The 18,376-nt window shown below is 41.2% G+C and overlaps 1 protein-coding gene across 1 annotated transcript; it reads right to left on the bottom strand.

The window, feature by feature from the left end:
• Positions 1-6,567: 6,567 nt before the first annotated feature.
• Positions 6,568-17,110, bottom strand: LOC113768965 (protein NRDE2 homolog). Its single transcript, XM_027313463.1, has 10 exons — positions 16,569-17,110; positions 15,118-15,862; positions 14,222-14,843; positions 13,246-13,408; positions 11,785-12,145; positions 10,474-10,584; positions 9,663-10,014; positions 8,781-9,006; positions 7,569-7,790; positions 6,568-7,258 (listed from the first exon to the last, which is right to left on the bottom strand). Exons 1-10 carry the CDS (start codon positions 17,108-17,110, stop codon positions 7,105-7,107), a joined length of 3,498 nt encoding a protein of 1,165 aa, XP_027169264.1. The 3' UTR covers positions 6,568-7,104.
• Between the last annotated feature and the right edge of the window lie 1,266 nt (positions 17,111-18,376).

Here is an 18,376-nt window from a genome sequence, read left to right as displayed (position 1 = left end):
AGATCAGGGGGTTTATTGTTACACGACTATATCCTTCGGGCTGAAGAACGCTGGGGCCACCTATCAGCGGCTGATCAACCGAGTTTTTAAATCTCAGATAAGCCGGAATGTCGAGACGTACGTCGATGATATCCTCCTTAAGAGCAAAGAGACCTCGGCAATGCTGTCCGACGTGAGAGAGGTCCTTGGGGTCCTCCGTGACACCCGAATGATGTTAAATCCTAAGAAGTGCGTGTTCGAGGTGATTTCGGGCAAATTCTTGGGGTACCTAGTCTCTCGACGAGATATAGAGGCGAATCCTGATAAAGTGAAGGCTATTCAAGAAATGTCTTCACCTCGGACTCCTCACGAAGGGCAAAGGTTGACCGGACGCTTGGCCGCCCTAAACCGGTTCTTATCGCAGTCCGCAACCAAGGCCTTGCCCTTCTTTAAGGTACTCAAGAAAGCGGACAAGTTTTCTTGGAACACGGATTGCCAGCAGGCTTTTGAAGAGCTGAAAGAATTTCTCCACCATCTTCCTACTCTCACGTCACCTCGGCCTGGGGAGAAGTTGTATCTATACCTGTCTGCCGTGAGACCGTCAGCGCCGTGCTAATCCGGGATGATGGTGTTCAAGTACCCGTTTATTACGTCAGCCGGGTCCTCCGAGGTCCCGAGACGCGGTACACTCGAGCGGAAAATCTCGTGTTGGGTTTAGTCCACGCGACTCGCAGGCTGAAATCTTATTTCCTAGCCCACCCTGTAAGCCTGCGGACTGATCAATCAATTAGGCAGATCCTGTCGCGTCCCGAAACATCCGGACGGCTGACCAAGTGGGTCATTGAACTAGGGGAGTACGACATAACCTATGAGCCTCGGACTGCTATCAAGGCCTAAGCTTTGGTGGATTTCCTGGCCGAACTCACCTTTCCGTGAGCCAAGACGCCGCTGTGATTGACACCGAGCTAAAAAGATGGACCTTGTATGTGGATGGATCTTCCAATAGTGATGATAGTGGAACTGGTTTGCTCCTCGAAGACCCTCATGGAGAGATATGTTCCTACGCGCTTCGGTTCAACTTTGCCACGTCGAACAATGAAACTGAGTACGAAGCGCTCATCGCGGGCTTGCAGCTAGCCCGGAAGCTTGGTGCTTACCACATCTCGATTTACAGCGACTCTCAACTCGTGGTATGTTAGGTGTTGGGAGAATACGAAACTAGGGAGAAACTTTGCAGCGCTATCTTTCTAAAGTTCATCAGCTGGCTGCCTACTTCGAGTCGTTTGACATCGAAAGGATACCCTGATCCAAAAACAGGCGGGCTGATGCCTTGTCAAAAGTTGTCTCCACTGCGTTTTCCACGCTCAACAAGACGATCCACGTGAAGGTTCTGTCCGAGCCATGGTACCTCGAGGAAAAGGTTTATCCGGTGACCTCGGAGGATACGTGGATGAATCCCCTCATCAATTTTTTAGAACAAGGAATTCTTCCCAATGACAAGGCCGAGGCGAGAAGAGTTTAGTGCAAAGCAGCTAGATACGTGCTTCAAGGTGGCAACCTGTACAAGCGTTCTTACCTCGACCCGTGGCTGCGCTGTATCACTGTCGAGGAGGGTAAGAACATCCTCCGAGATATACATGAAGGAATGTGCGAGGCACACGTCGGCCATGGATGTTGGTCAAAAAGGCCTTATTGCTTGGCTACTTTTGGCCAATCATTCGGCAAGATGCCCAGATATTGGTCATGAGTTGCCCCTCCTGCCAACACCACGCGCCCGAATACCATCGGCCGACCAATCTCATGGTCTCCATCACGTCTCCTTGGACTTTCGAGCAATGGGGTATAGATATCATTGGCCCCATCTCGAGGGCCACAGGTGGCTATGCCTATGTCGTGATGGCGGTTGACTATTTTACGAAGTGGGCAGAAGCCGAAGCCCTAAGGAGCATTACTGGCCAAGCCATCTAGAAATTCTTCTGGAAGCACATAGTCTGCCGTTTTGGGTTACCTCGGGTGATCATCTCTGATAATGGGAAGCAATATGCGGACAATCCCTTCAAAGCGTGGTGTGAGGAGCTTGGGATCAAGCAACATTTCACTTCGGTTGGACATTCTCAGGCCAACGGATAGGCCGAGAACTTCAATCGAACGCTTTTACACGGCCTCAAGACTAGGTTATCTCAGCTCGGATCCTCCTGGCTAGACGAGCTCCATAGTGTGCTTTGGTCTTATCGGACTACACCTAGAACCGCTACCCAAGAGACCCCGTTCTCGTTGACTTATGGATCCGAAGCGGTGGTTCCTGCCGAATTCCTTACTTCGAACCCTAGGATTGCAGCTTTTACCGCCGAGGCCAATGAAGATGAACAAAGAACTAACCTCGACCTCGTCGAGGAGAAGAGAAATGCTGCAGCAGCCCGAATGGCCTCGTACAATTAAACCCTAGCTAGTTATTACAACTCCCGAGTCAAAAACCTCCGGTTCAACCCGGGGGACCTCGTCCTCCGAAAGAATTCAGTTAGTCGAGTTGAGCCCCAGGGTAAACTAGCTCCGAACTGGGAGGGGCCGTACCGCGTAGTCGAAGCTAGCCAACACGGGTATTGTAAGTTGGCCTATCGAGGTGGTGCCCTAGTACCTAGAACTTGGCACGTCGAGAACCTTAAGTTGTACTTTCCGTGACACTTGCATCTTATTTGATGCTGTTTACACCCTTTCCGTGTACTTAGTTATTTTCTTAACACCGCTGATTTATGTTAAAGAAAATAGGAGGACAAACGAGTAGTAATCGAATAAAAGAGCGAAGTGTTAGAAGACAGAGGTAATGGAGAAAAAGGAACGAAGATTGATATTAATACTGAAGAAGAACAGTTACAAAAAATTGAAAGTACAAAACGCCGAGGCCTAGAACTCTACTAAGAGTCCCTTCCCTCGGCAGCCCCTTGGCCCGCGTTGGCCCCGATTCTCTCCACAGTTGTGTCATCTCCTTCCCCACCGCCTTCAGGTCTAGGCTCAAAATCTGCCATTTCGCGATTAAATTCCTCCCTAACCTCGACCAGGTCTCTTCCAATTTGGATCCCCTCAGCCATGCGGTCGCAAAGCTCTCGGGCATCCTCGTTGTAGCTTGCTTTGTCCTTGAAGGAGTCCAGTTGTTCCGAGGTAAGGAAGGGAGCCGCCTCATTGATAGCCGAAGTGTACCCGAACATATAGCTAGGCAGGATTAGTTGGTCGAGCTCACGAATGAAGGTTTCGGATGAACGGAAAGCTTCCACTGCTGAGCTTCCCGTCTTCTCTATGGCCTCCCGGGAAGACTACTCCTCTTGAAGTCACCTATTCTTCTCCTCTTCCAGAGCAATCTTCAGGGAATTGATGCTGGCCTCGGACTACTCCATTTCGGCCAGGTGTTCTTTGCAAAGCTACGTCTTTTCCTCCTCGGCCAGTTTCAGATTCTTCTCCAGGAGGAAGACCTTATCCTGAAGCTCGGCGGGAGCTTGGTTCTCTAGCATGTTGGTATAGCATTGCACTAACTCGGACAGGAACGCCGAGGTCGAGGCCCATGATACCGAGGTGCTCTGCACCAACTCGGTGGGAGTCAATTTTTTGACGTAGTTATTATCCCTCGGCAGGCTGGAGTGTACCAGCAGATGCTGGGCGACCTTGAGGTTCAGGCATCGGTCGTTGACGCTGACATCCCACTTGGGACACCAATGCCAGCCGAGGTGCCTCTTGTCGTCTCCAACCTCCTGAGGCAGGATGAAGTGCCGGTTCCAGAGGGACGACCCCATGACAGGCGCCTCGGCAGTAGGGACTTGAGCTTGTTTGCCCCGGCCGGCAGGGAGGCGGGCCGCAATGGTGACACCTCTGTTGACCACCCCCTCCGGAATCGCGGAACCTTGGGAGGTTTCTTCAGCGATGACGACGATAGGGGGAGTCCGAGTTGAGGTGGCCGTTTTCTTCTTTTGGGTCTCCGAAATCTCCCTCGGAGCTTTCCTCTTCTGTGGCTTCTTCGCGACTTCGGCAGTACCCGTGGTGATCAAGTCTGATAATCTCACCACTGCAGGAGATGAAGATATTACTACTTAGAATCAGAGTAAAAAGAAATGAAAAGATACGAAATGAGAAGTACAATATTTTTGAAGTCTAATAGAGAAATGAGGGGGATGATCCAGGCTGATCAAGACTCAGCTAATCCCACCTTCGACAAGGATCACTTCAGGGTAGTCCCAACAGTTGATCTTGAGGTCCGACCCAAGAAGCTTTCCGAAGTTCTCCTCTTTGTGACGACCAGGAGAGAGATCCTTAACCGAGGTAGGCGGCCTCCACCAAAACCCCCTGGGGATGTCCCCGGCGGGGACGAAAATGAAGTTATGCTTCCACTCTTTTATTGAAGAGGGAGCATCCACCACTAACTTCGGCACGTACTTATTTCGGTTGCCGAAGTAAAATCAACCCTTCTTATCGCTGTTCTTGATCGTGTAGCAGCATCGAAAGAGGGTCACTATGGGAGTTATCTCCTGCTCTCGGCAAAGTAGTTCGAATCCAATGAGGATCCGAACTGCATTAGGAGACAACTAGGTGATCCGAACGCCCCAGTATCTTAGGCTATCCTGAAAGAATCTCGTCGTGGGCATCCTCAACCCGGCTTCCAGCTGGTCAATGTAGATAGCCACTCTTCCCCTTGGGGGCTGCTTAGCTGTTTGATATTCCCAAGGCGGATAGCTGCTATAGCGAGGGCGGAAGGAGTATCGACGGATCACCTCGTTAGCTTCTTGAAGAGTGACCACGCTGTGGTACTGGAAAAGTAGACCGAAGTCTACCGTTGACAGGTTGGGAGGTGTGGCCGGCTCTAGCACCCCCTCGTCCCTAGGCACCTCGACCCCGAGCGTGTCGTCATACACCACCTCGGAGTCCCCTTCGCTCGGATCTTGAGAGGGTTCACCCCCACTAACATCCACGGCTGCCTCATCCGGGCTAGAAGACGAGCCTTCCTCTTCTTCGACCGGATCGGGCCTTTCGGGATCGGACCTTTCGGCTGCGGCAAAGTCCGATCTCACTGTCTCCCTATGCGTACTGGCTACCCGAGCCATGACGATAAAGAGTAGGGAGGAAGGCGAAGCGAACTTACTGGTTATGAAGTAAAGAGGTTGGGGAAGACTATCAAAACTCTCCGGAGGATTCACACTCACTGCGGATATTCACTCTGATGCTGCTTTATAGGGTGTTGGAAATGCTTGTGGTAAAATGTAAATGGAGATGGAGGCCTCCTATTTATACAAGAGAGAGGAAGACGGAAAGATGGGGCGTTGGGATCTCCTAGACTGACAGCCTCTCTTCTCATTTATGACTGCCAGCCCCTTGGTCTTCCATCACGCGTCCTTTCGTGTTGTCATTTAAAGCTGACACCCGTCCCGTCACCATTTCATATCTCACGCTGGACCTATCCTGACACAGTTGCGACTTACTGTATTCGTATGGAAACCCCGGGAAATACCGCCCATCTCGCCCTTCCCAAGGCTTGGGGGGTTTATTGAGGAGGATCATTTCAGTTCGTCGTGAATACGCACACCTCGATTCTGCCATGGCTTAAGACCACCGAAGGGACCGAACTTCCCGAAGTGTTGGATCACCTCGGCATGACTTCTGCCAAAGGCCGGGGTCAAAGACGTGTCTCCCACCCATGTGCTCTTGTCAGGTGATGGGACGGCCGGGTTCAGGTACAGTCTGACACCTGCCAGGGGTCAGAACGATTGATGGAACCTATTGCCGCTGCCAATCTGTCAAGTAAAGCTGACAGTTTGGGCGTGACAGTCCCTAGGGGGAGGGATCCTCTCAATCCTCTCCCCCTCTCATATAAATACCTCTAGGACCCCTCAGAAAGAAGAGGTAAGACTCCTTTTCTAACTCAATAATTTTACCTTCACCTCTAAAAGAACTAACTAGAGCGTCGAAGGAGAATCAGTGGATCTAGCCCCGCATTTCTTAAAACTTGAGCAGGTAACTTCTAGGGAGCTGCTTTTCTCACCTAAGGATAGCTCCAGCAGGTGAGGTAAAGCCCGAGCAACCAAAAATCACCTCTTCACTTGTGTTGTTTCAAAGGAATTGAACATTCAATTAGGAATATTCAAGGTGACATTTTCTGCCTCAAAAATGTCTTGGGAAGTAATTTTTGCTGATTGAATTAGCCTTATTGACTAAAATCATTTGAACCACATGCCGCTTGAATAACTTTTGAACGTAAGAATTTTCAGCTAGGCACACTTGCCACATTTCACATTAACTAGATAAATTACTCAGGCCACAATTTGCCTCACTTCACTATCTATTTTCCCTTTCATTTCTAGTTACTTAACTTATCTACATTTTCTTTTCTCAAGAATCACAGATTCAATAATTTTTAATTCTAAAATCATTGTATGCATGCAAATTTCACTAAAGTATATACAATTTGACATCTATCTGCATCCTCATAATTTGTATAAGAAAAATCTTTAATCGCACATCTTTTTCCTTTTTCACTTTTATTCCTCTATTAAAAAAAGCACCACATCCTGCGCCTGCGCAATTAAAAAAAAAAAAAAACTTCCATTATTTGGCACAACAAAGATTTTTCATTGACTAATGACGTTCGTTTAATCTAAAGACATTTTTCTCACAACTGAACTCAGGTGACACCAAAAATCTGTTCTATCATATTTACAACTTCCCAGGAAAATAGCCCACAACACCAAAGAACAACTAATTCAGCAAATATATTACAACGGAGCTTCCCCCCCACTTGTGTCTCTCTTTCTTGCAAAAGCAATCTGCAGGCACTCTTGAGCCTGGAAGCTAGTAGTACTTGCTCACTCTATAGTTCCAGATATGACTTGAAAATTTTGGAGCATTCTAACCATATAAACACATGTATAGTACTACATCGATTTAACAGTACTTTACTCATCCTCGCCTGCGCCAACTCCTCATCCCACAGTCAGCAGCAATCATCTTTCAAATCCATCCACCCAAAAACCACCATAGAAGAAATAGTTTCCATCATAGCACAAGTGCAACCGCGAATCATAACTTGTAAGCCAATAATCTGTTGCACTAGTCCAAGATTGAACTGCATCATATTTAAAACAACTCATATCATATTTCCATCTCATCTTGTAAAAGGATCTCGTAGATGTCGGTCCTCAAATTGAGTTCTTTATCCCGCATGACTTCCTGCAGGTCTGAGAGCTCCTTGGCAGTCAGAACAGAATTTAGTCTGAGGAAACCATCCAGCCATAGTTTTTTGGACCTGAGAAAAATGATGAATAGATCAGAGGATTTTTGGAGAGAGAGACCCCAGGGAAGAGAGACCAGAAGGAGGGCCTATTATCATGCAGTTGACCAAATGACCGGTCTAGTACATCCACTTTAAATGAAAAACCTATCCGCCCACAAAGAGAAAACACTAGTTTGCGTGTCAATTTCTCTTATTACAAATTCTGTACAGCATAATTATTAACTAACCAGAATCCATTGGAAATAGCGAGCTTCCAGGATTAATCACATCAATGTTCTGGAGTAACGATAAGCATTTCTATCATCAAGAGATGAAAACTTACCATGGACAAGCATGAATTGCTCGAAAGAAAACTCTTCTAGCAGCAGAGAAATCATGTGCTACAACACTTTCATAGGCAATGTAGCACCGCCAGAGTACCACCACATTGCGAAATGCAGCATTTTCCAATGCCCTCTCAAATATTGCACGAATTCTATGCTGCAAGCCTCCTTTGCTCATCTCAAACAACAAAGAGAAGAAGAAAGCAACTATAGATGGTTTCCTGTGAGAAATAACAAACAAGAAGACAAAAATTTGGAGTCAATAACAATGTTATCCTGCAGCAGGACAAAATATGTATATGATGGTAAGAGCTATAATAATGCATGCTCATGTATTAAACATTTCCAAACTCAAAATACAATGAATCTAACTTTATATATACTCCTTTTCTTTTTACAATACGTTAACAGACAAGATATAGAAGACAACAAGAAAAAAATACTAGTTTCTAAAAAAATGCGAAACGTAAAGATAAACTGTAGTCTATCTTCTCTCTGTTTTTCCCACTCTATTCTCCCTTCTGTTTGTTAGAATCTCAAAAATATCAAGACATCAACTTTCCACTCCTCTAACTAACTATCTAATGTGGATTATGAGACTCTCCAAAACCTCAAAAAGAGCTACCAAGAAAACTCACTGCCTACAAATGGAGCGTCCTACCCCAAATCTCTGTCACTCACCTCCTAATAGGAGATCTGGTAGCAAGACAGGATTTCTCTTCAATGGAGATAGGTAACAGACATTAATTAGATATTCATTTTTTCCTGCTTTCTTTCTTGTATGGTTTGTAAGTCGGAATACTCATATCATCGATAAAACACAATTTTAAAAAAAAAAATCTAATACTTTGGATTACTTTCATCTTAAATGTGATCTGTTGGATATTTAGATGGTTTAGAACTTTCATTAATTCAATTTGTTGTCTTCTAGGCAATGTAATTGGGATAGGAATTCTGAAGCCCTTGAACTGGGTCTAAAATGGATGTTATATTGGCAATCCAAGTTTTAGCTTGTGCAGGACTAAACTGAGGTAGAGTTATGGCTTGACTTAAAGCGAGCTCAAGCCTGATGACAAGTCTGGGTAATCTTATCCCAGTTGAACTGATTACGAAGCATTAGAGCTTGACTAAACTCAAATTTTACCCCTAATCATACTTAGAAAAATGCAACATGTCACTAAACAATAAAGAATAAGGAGTAAAGAGTTTACTTGCTACAGAAATCATCAAGAATCCAGCGCAATTTATTTGGGGAAGTATGAAGGTGGCTAATTTCAACCAAGGCACTATACAGGTAAGGACTGAAAGGATACATCTGCAGCCCTTTCACAATAGCATCCCATATCTCTGAGAACCTCATTTCCTGGTGATATTTGCAAAGAATCTTCACATAATAGTTGAACAAAAATTCAAGCTGGTAACTTTGCCGCCTCCTTTCTGCAGTGAAATAAGTTACAATATTTGTTACAAGCCAATGAATAAATAGATAGCTTAGATGATGGGCGCTCAAAGAAACAAGTGGGCTATCTAGTTTCAGATTAATAAGTAGAGCAAAGAATCAATGACTCATCAGCTATCTCACATCTTCGTATGGTAAATTAATTGGGCTTGCACGCCTTAGGCATATAAACCCTGCATAAAGGACCCAAGAAGTGACACTCTGGTTCCAATACTTGTACTTCATATGTACTATGTCAAACCTCTAGAGGTGACAATACATCACGTATGCTCCCAGAAAATTCAGTATTCAGTCAACATTCTACAAGTGTATCACTGAGAATTGGAAATGCATTATCCTTAGAGCTACAAGAAGATATAAACTTGCTAACTAAAGCAAGAATACATATCTCTTCCACTTTCCACTCTTTATGTCACAATCCCAGCACTTATTGCAAGGATGAAAAGCCATCTCTTCTGCCTTTGGGCCCAATAGAAGGTGATCGTCTAATATCATAATGACTCTCTCATCAAGTTTAACCAAAAACAGCAACAAAAGTTGTTATATGCAAAGAAAGATATCACAACAAAGTCACAATTTTGGACTCATGCTTGCACCATTGTGAATAAATAAAGGAAAAGGAATGCTAAATTACCAGGAAGCACCATTGTGAATGCCTGATCCAGAATTTCAATAGCAGCAGCTGGACCAGTTGTCAGTTCTTCAAATAGAGCAGCTGAACATATGACAGCAGTGGAAAAATCATCTATTCTACCACGTGCCCATAGTGGACCTAGCATTCGTATTCGTTCTTTGAACCCTTGTCGTGCTCTCAGCTGTTGTAAACTGGAAGCTTGCCTACTATATGGAGTGTATTTTTCCCCACATCCTAAGCAAGATAGAATGTGCACAGCCCTAAGTGATGATTCCGATCTATCAACTGATTTATTTGAAATCTCCATCTCAGCATACCACAGATACAAAAGAGATGCATTTGACTGAACATCCTGTTTGATCACATTCAGTAAATAGCAACTTAAATCCCAAGCACCTAATGAAAACAAATGCAATGACCACAAGAAATTATGAACCAACTGTACAAGAGACACCACTAAGGATACGAGCAGTACGTTGTAATTCAAGTGCAAACAACTACTCCTCCTTTCTTCCAGGGAGTAACTTGCAAATTTTACAACTTTAAACTAGCTCCATTGGGGAGAGAATATCTATGAGCATGTTGGATATGGATACAATTACCACCTTAGGAGGTTAAACTACTATAATTTGGAGCATGTTCAATAATACAGATAATCCAGGACAATGTGTTGCACCTGCTGGAGACATTTATGCAGTCCCAAAAAGATAAACAAGTTTTTGAAACAGGTCATTTGACAAACTAAAATATGCTTTTCCAAAACAGGCAGTATACAGTGTTTAAAAACCTTATCAAAACAAATAAATCCTACCAATGGAAGCCCTCCAACAGATAGCAATGCCATGTCGAAAATCTTTCTTGCCTGGTCAATATTGCCAGAGACGGCCTCCCTTCGTGCATAGACACCACATAACAACACGTCCTGATGAAACGAGTCACAAGAAGACAACTTTAGTGTTCTACATGGTCAGAAAACTGCAAAATCTAAAGTGGTCTTTTTCTCCAGTAGTTTGCTTTAGTGATGAAAATTTTATGTAAAATTAATTCGCAGAAAAACCATTTCTGAATGTGTGTGCCTCTAACACTAGTCAATTACAAAGACACAGACACACAAGCACGCATACAAATGCATAAATACTGTCTATTAGTAACTCTGAACAAATATTCAGAAAAAACTGTCTTCCAATAACGAGCAAGTCATTAAAAAAATCCATAAGACAAACTGCAATTTCTCAAGAATTCTCCTGAAAGCAGGAAAGGGTGTGCTCTTTCAACCTTCAATTTATGCACTCTCCACTTCTGAAAAGACATGTTTTCCCCAACCAACAGCATCCCAAAACTAACTTTTCCAATACAAACACTATGTAGGAACTCTATTGCAGACTTCAAAATCAACCACTGATTAACAGGCTTGCCTACCAGTTAACATACTGCTTGCTGCTTCAGAATGTCTAAAGATAGGATGCAGTGTCGTCTGCTTCTGGTTCTAGCATATAAAACAGTGACGAATAGTCATACTTTTTAAGGTTATCTGCCTTCGTCCATTTAATGTTTGACAAGATAAACCATTTCCGAACAACAAAAGGTAGTATATCTGGAACCCTGTCTTAGCCAAAAATAACTCATTTAAAAAACTGACCCCTTCCCTAGCCCCTTATTTTCCTCTTAGACCTCTATAAGTGCTCGTTCATGTGCAGCCTCACCGCAAATAATTCAACTGGGCATCCAGCGAAACTGTGTTGGTTAAGTGTTCCACTTAAATAACAAATTGGGACAAAAATCAGAAATACTGAATTTGGACGATAGCACCTCTAAAAATCCATAAAACCTTTAGGTCCACCGTTTAGCTCTTTAATCATTAAGTCTTTGTTGCAAGAAAAAAAAATGCTTCTTATCCTCAAGCCCAGGCTTCATGTCCATATTACTTCTAATATATAAATGTGTTCATCTTTATGTTCTTACTCATCACAAGGACCAAAGTGATTAAACTGTTATTATATTGAACATTTAAGAATATTATCCAAGTCTACTACAATTTAATTCCCAAAATATAAAACTTGTTAATACCAAAAGAATGTGTACAGTCCTCCATCAAAATAAGTATTACAAATAAGAGGCATACCTGTCGATTATTTTTCAAAAGGCTCTTTGCCAAAGCTCTGCATGGAGTAACGGGAGACACCAATGAATTCATTCGTGTGTTTGATAGCTCTTCAGCAACAAGAACAGCTTCCTCCAAAACGTAGTTTTGTGGAAGAGCACTCAAACAAAGCAAGGAAGCATTTCGAACAAATTTCATCATACTAGTCCTCATGGAAATGTCATCCGAGCTGCTTAGAAGACATTCCAAAGGCATACTCATTGGAATGCTTTGCTTTTCAGTCAGAATATTGTGCACTTTTCTCAAGTTGTCTAGGATAGAATACGAAAAAGCATCTAAACTCCGTGTAGTCCCATCCCAACTTGAACTATTAGTGCAAGCCCTATGACATAAGCAAATAGTACAACAGTTGTTGCAGGATCAGGATATTTCCAATCATGACTTGATAATTTAAGTGCAAATGAGAAAGGGGGACAACTAGGAGGGGGTAAAAGAGATAAAAAAGACAAAACAAAAACAAAAATTTCTTTAAAAATTAGAAAATCTGAACCCTTGATCTTTAAGCATCAAACTTTCCCACACCAAAAGAAAATGAAAATCTAGGCACAGAAAAGATTACTTTCAATAGCTTCAGAATATCTGAAAAAACAATATCTTTTAACAAAACCATGTCCAAAAAACTATGTCAACTGCAACACCCAAGTATGCAGAAACTGAACAAGTTCTAAAATCCTCTCCACATAAATGTCCCACTGTGTTTTTAGAAATAAAGATAAGATGCCATTCTCTGTTAATCTTCCAGAACATAACCATTCAGATGATGCACATCCAAGAATCCGGCTTCAGGCATCACAAAACAAAAATATAACAAAATAAAAATAACAAGTTACTTGTCACTCTTAAAAGCAAAGTTCTCACTTAGAATAACATGACACAATATGAAGGAATTCGTGAACAATTTCTTGAAAAGAGAAAATTTCTAGACAACGAGATTAAAGTTCAGGTATGCAATCTATTTGGTTCATGAACTCGATAATTGGAACATCTTGTTCTAACACCTGACAAAATTGCATAAAACAAGCTACTCTATGGAGACTAAGTTACAATTGAAGCATTGCCATTTGATTCTAAATTTTTTACATTCTTGGACAAGTTGTTTGAGGGTCCTATTCTGTTCCCCCCTAACATAATCAATTCTTAAGGAGAATAATTAGCAAGAACATTAAGGAGAGAAGAGCTTATCTGAGACTTCTTCAAATGTTTCATGCAATAAGTAAAACACTAATTGACTTCTTTATAAAAAAAAAAACAAATAAAAAAAACTTAAAATTTTGACATTGATCTAGGAAGAAATTCTGATTTTCCAGCCTTCATTATTCATATGAGTAGACCACCAGGAATAATGTATAATTAAGCTAACTTCTAGGAGCCCAATAAAAAGATAGAAAGATAAGGATGCAACTGATTCAGCATATTACAAACCATTGAGAAATTCGTCCACCAAAGAATTCAACGAACTGAGAAACAAGAGACAAACGAGCTTCCTCGGAAATCAACGTAAATAGGTAATCTGTCACGTCTTCATATAAAATTACTCTCAACAGTTGCTCATCAGCTTCTGCATCATCATGATGAGGAGCCCCAGCTGTGGCAGCCATAATCAGTAAATTAACTTTTGCTAAGACGTCTACCATAGCCACAAAAGCAGTAAAAGATACAATGACACAGTTATTCAAAGAAATAAAAGTATTAATGCAGCCCCATTAAGAATGCATCAACAGAATACTATAAAAGAAGTACATTGAAAATTAAAGTTCATAGTGCAATGGCCTTTCAGTATAATATCCCAGCAATGGAAAAAACAAAAACCACACAATCAAGCCATCAAAAGAATCTTTTTAATCAAGCCACCAACATTATTAATCTAGGGAAAAGAAGAGCTCAACAGAACAAAGAAAATTAAGTCACATCATGAACATGAGGAAAAAAATTAACTATCTAAGCAAAATATTTGCTGAAGTGAAATGAGGAACAAAATGAGCAAACCAACCAATGGAAACTAGGCTATGATATAATAAGTACTGTGGTATTGCATTTTGAAACAAGACTTGTGGCAACTTCTAATTTGTAATTAATGTTTCCAATGGTTAATTTATCATCCACTAAAAGAGCTCCTAATTTGTTTAATCAAAGGAAAAAAGGACTCTCTAATGATTATAAAAGAGAGATTCTACAAGTCCACCATTCTTAGTCTATTCCAATATATTATTCCTTCAATATCTTTTATTGTTTCCCAAAAATCAAGTGTCCAGTATAATACGAAAGAAAAAGCAAGTGAAACTCTTGCCCATGCCCCATAATTTAGGGTCTTGTGGATATCAAAAAATAAAACACCAAGAAATTCACATTAAAAGGAAAAACAAATACACACACACATATTAAAGAAAGATTGTTCAACCAGATCTTGTGCGAACAGGCATCCACTGATCAGAGTCCCTTGCCAACTCTTCTTCTGACCACTTAGTCCATGTCTTAGTGTCTTTGACCTCATTATTTGCATCAGCAGAAGCATCAATGCCAAGCTTTTTCAACAAAGCTTCAGTATCATCATCCTGCTCATCATCTCTTGCAGAGACATCACCAGATTCCTCAATAGCCATGTCACTAACTCTATCATTTTCCAGAGCTTCCATCATATCCTTGGTTTTAGACGGCGGATCTGACCAACCTGTCCAACCACCCTCTTCAGCTTTATGAGATAGCTCCTCGTTAACAATCTTCTGCCTCTGTTCTTCCTCTTTTCCCAGCCATGTTGACCAGCCTAGAGCACCATCTTCCCCAACTCTAGCACCATTACTGTTCCAAAAATGCTCGAAAAGTCTTCGCTTACTTTGCTCACTAAGAAGTAAAGATGGACAAAACAAAGTATATTCAATCTCTGCCTGAAATAAAGCAGTAGCCAACTCATGGTACCCAGCCTGCCATTCAAAATGGCAAAGGCTAAGAAATATATCAACTAAACCAAGTTCTAGACGAACAAGTTCTGGATCAGAAGAAGGTCCAGTAGTATGTCGTTGAACCTGCAGTGAACATAATCAACTCATTAAGGGTTCAACTACACAATTTATTCAAAGCAGAATGAAAAACCAGAAGGAAGGGGGGGGGGGGGGGAATTTAACTATGAGGTCAGTTAGAGAAAGGCCAAGAAGAGAAAATTGAACAAATTATCCTCTGCTACATATTAATAGCTAATCTCACATTCCAAAGGTGTTTAGGTATGGGATAAATCCCGTGAAAGTTTGACCAAATGTCGAAATTAAAATTCAGTATCAGGAGTTACGTGAGAGGGAGAACCTGCCTATACTGCTTGCTACATGCACCAGATAGAGCTTGGACTGCATTGGCATACATTTTCCTCATCTCAGATATCTTAAATCTAGAGAATTCACCCTGAATAACCTGCAAAAACTCCTTCCATAACCTGTGACTCCCAGAATTCTGCACAAGTATCTTCTCCCATCTACCAATCAGAACATCAGTGCTATCCCTACTCTGATAAGCTTTCATAAGAGAAAGAACTAAATCTTCGTTATCTGGATTTAGTTCTGTTGCCTTCTCCAGTATACTAATCTTCTTTTCAAGAGTCTGCAGACGAGCACCCTTCTGTGGCTGCATCCTGGCCACCTTGTCTTGAAAATCAGCAAAAGCTAACCAAACTTTCTCATCATGCGGCTTTTCTCTTGTCAACTTGTTAAACTCCTTGGTTTTACGATAAACCTCATCTTCCCATGACTCCTCAACTACTTTATCCCCTGAAGATCTGAAATTGGGACCCCCATCATCCGATAAAGGGATGAATTCAGCAGCTACAGTTGGAACGATCTTTTGAGGAGCAAGAACCCTAATTCGCTTCAAGTTCTTATGCCGCTCTAGTGCAGCAAACATTGCTGACCAATAACGACCCTCCAATCTAAGTTTACCATTCAGTCCATCAATATCATCATCTCCATCCAAGACTGAGCTCTTCTGTCTCCGTCTATAGAAGCTAAGATCAGAAAATTTTCTTGAATTTTTGAGCTTGTAGCGAGCCACATCCATCCTGCATATAGCGTATAGTATTACAATGAGAAGTAACCCATAATATGCAGTTGGTCATTGCCTCCATCCCCATTTTATCCAATTTGGATACATTTACATGGTGAAAGTTGTTGATGGAGTTGATTGATTCCTGATTCCAGTGAAAGAAAAAGGGCTCCAAAGCTAGCAAGTTTAGGATGAAAAATTGGAAATCAATCATTTTACAGCTTGCAAAATTTTAAAAACCAAACTCTTACATCAGTTCCACAAGTAACTGACTTCTGAGAATGGCTAACTGTATCACGTAAAATGGACAAAAGAAGTACATAAATTACAAACTACAGGAACTAATGTAGGTCAACAAATCAAGAGTTGCTTCTTTCATACAAATGCCTATGGCATATGCCGATAACTGAAAAAAACGCCAAGCAATTACCCGTTTCAATCAATTAACATGAAAAGTCTTAAACTTTGTTTACATAATAAACTGAAAACTAAAGAGCAGTTTCTACAAACTCCTTAAATTTGCTATCTTCTGTCTCTACTCCGATAATCCAGAGAAAATGTATCACTATTCCCATAATAAAATTTACTTTTGATTCATCTATAGGAACAGCTTAACAATCTTGATTTTCTAAATTCCCAAACACTAAAAGGTATCCAAATTGTCCAAAATCTTGTCACGAATTTAAGCAGAGTAGAATTTAACTAATTATTTCTGCAAATACCTGTAAATACAACCGAAGGCCAAATTATCGCGGTCGCCCTTAGAATCAAAGTAATACTCTTTAGTACTACCAGTAGTATCTGAAGTAGAAGAAGCCCAAGCTCGAATATCAGGTTTTCGAGAAGAAGAAGAAGAGGATGCGAGTCCGTATTCATGCAATGAGGCTACATTACTAGATAATTCCCTTCTTCTCCTCTTCTTCTTCTTCCTCTTCCGATTTTTCCTCTTCTCTGTCATTTCTTCGTCATCACTGTACGAGCCACGATCCGAAGCGGACGAGTCTATCAACTCATATTGTGGACGCGCCAATTTTTCTTTACTTTTCTCTGCCCTTTCTTCGTCTTCTTCCGACGATAATTCTTCGAGTTGAGATTGCTGATAGTGGGTGGATACGGCGTCGTTTATGACGGTGAGGTCGGTGGTGAAGCTGGTGTTCCGAAGCCATTCCGGAGCGTTATCCTCGTCGCCGGTGGAGGATTGAGGACGAACGGGGAACAGCGACGTCGTTTCGGGAACGGTGGTTCCGGCGCCTTCCCTTTCCATGTGTTAGCTTAGCTCTGTTTCATCTAGATTCTAGACTACAGAAGGAAAGCAACTGTTAATAAAACAGCACCGTTTGGGAGTTTTATCCTAATTGCATTTAACTCCTCAGAGTTTGCATATTTAGCGGTTATCGTTATTAATGCTAGTGTATTTTTGTTTTCCTCCTTTTGGTGACGTATTTGACTTAATTATTTTCCCAAATTTATCAGACTAAATATTTTTGTTAAATAAAAATATCAAAATAATTAACAAGTAGCAATTGACGGTGATTGGTTATTATTTTGGCATAGAAGCATTGACATAATTAAGTTGATTGAAATATGACGTAACAACCAATTGTGATTAGCGGTGAATTACAACTGGAACAGTAACATCAAAGCGTGAAGACAAAAATCTTGCATCATATTTAATTGGATTGGTCAGAATGCATTATCATTACATATGGACAACAAACTTATTAAATATTAGAAATCAGAAAGATCTGGAAGTAGACAAGAGGAAAATTTATTATAATAATTTGATGTCTGTAACGTGAAAAGATTTTTGAAAAATATATTTATAAAAAATGTGAAAATTTTTCTATAAAAAATAGCAATCTAGACAAATTATTTTTCAACTTGTTGTAAGGTAGCAGAGTCAAACTAATACGTAGGAAGTAGTACAGCAAACTAGGGCCTTGTTTGGCGGACAAGTTTTCTGTTATAAGTTTTTTAAAACATTTAGCTACAGTAATCTTAAAAATCTTTTAAAAATTTTTAAACTATACACTTCAAAATATTCAAAAGTTTACACACTTCAAAAATTTTTTTTAAAACTTTTACAGTAAGTTACAGTAAAGTTTTAGACAAACACCTAAAAAAACTCACTTGTCAGACGAGACTCTATACAAAGATAATTTTAAGATAGATGACTCAAATCTGGAAATGTCGTCATAGCTTTTGAAATTAATCAATTTCATCTTAACTCAAACTTAACATCAATCCAAGCAAGAAGCAGCAAGTAACCAAACCATTAGTGGCCGCATTATTTTGACCTTGGAGTGCTCAGGTAATTGAGTGTTAATTAATTAAAGAATGACGTGATAGGTGTTTTGTGATTAGTGGTGAATTACCATTGGACACAAAAACATTGAAGCACAAAAGTCAAAAATCTCATGCGTACGTGATAGATACTAAAAATAGTACTCATTTGGATGGGACCATGATATCATGCTGCATATTATTATTGCTAATAAGCAACAAACTTGTTAAATAGTGAAAATCGGAA

Source organism: Coffea eugenioides, chromosome 4 (genome assembly GCF_003713205.1).
Source record: "Coffea eugenioides isolate CCC68of chromosome 4, Ceug_1.0, whole genome shotgun sequence".
In the NCBI taxonomy this organism is placed as follows: domain Eukaryota; kingdom Viridiplantae; phylum Streptophyta; class Magnoliopsida; order Gentianales; family Rubiaceae; genus Coffea; species Coffea eugenioides.
Note: the sequence above shows the minus strand (reverse complement) of the source record. Positions and strands in the feature narration are given on the sequence as shown.

What these genes read in the sequence shown, in the direction of transcription:
- LOC113768965 (XM_027313463.1), bottom strand. Translation starts at nt 17,110, where the DNA reads ATGGAAAGGGAAGGCGCCGGAACCACCGTTCCCGAAACGACGTCGCTG. An exon ending in CTGTTGGAGGGCTTCCATTG is followed by an intron (nt 10,015 to 10,473) that starts GTAGGATTTATT and finishes GTGATCAAACAG; the next exon opens with GATGTTCAGTCAAATGCATC. An exon ending in ATTCACAATGGTGCTTCCTG is followed by an intron (nt 9,007 to 9,662) that starts GTAATTTAGCAT and finishes ATTTCACTGCAG; the next exon opens with AAAGGAGGCGGCAAAGTTAC.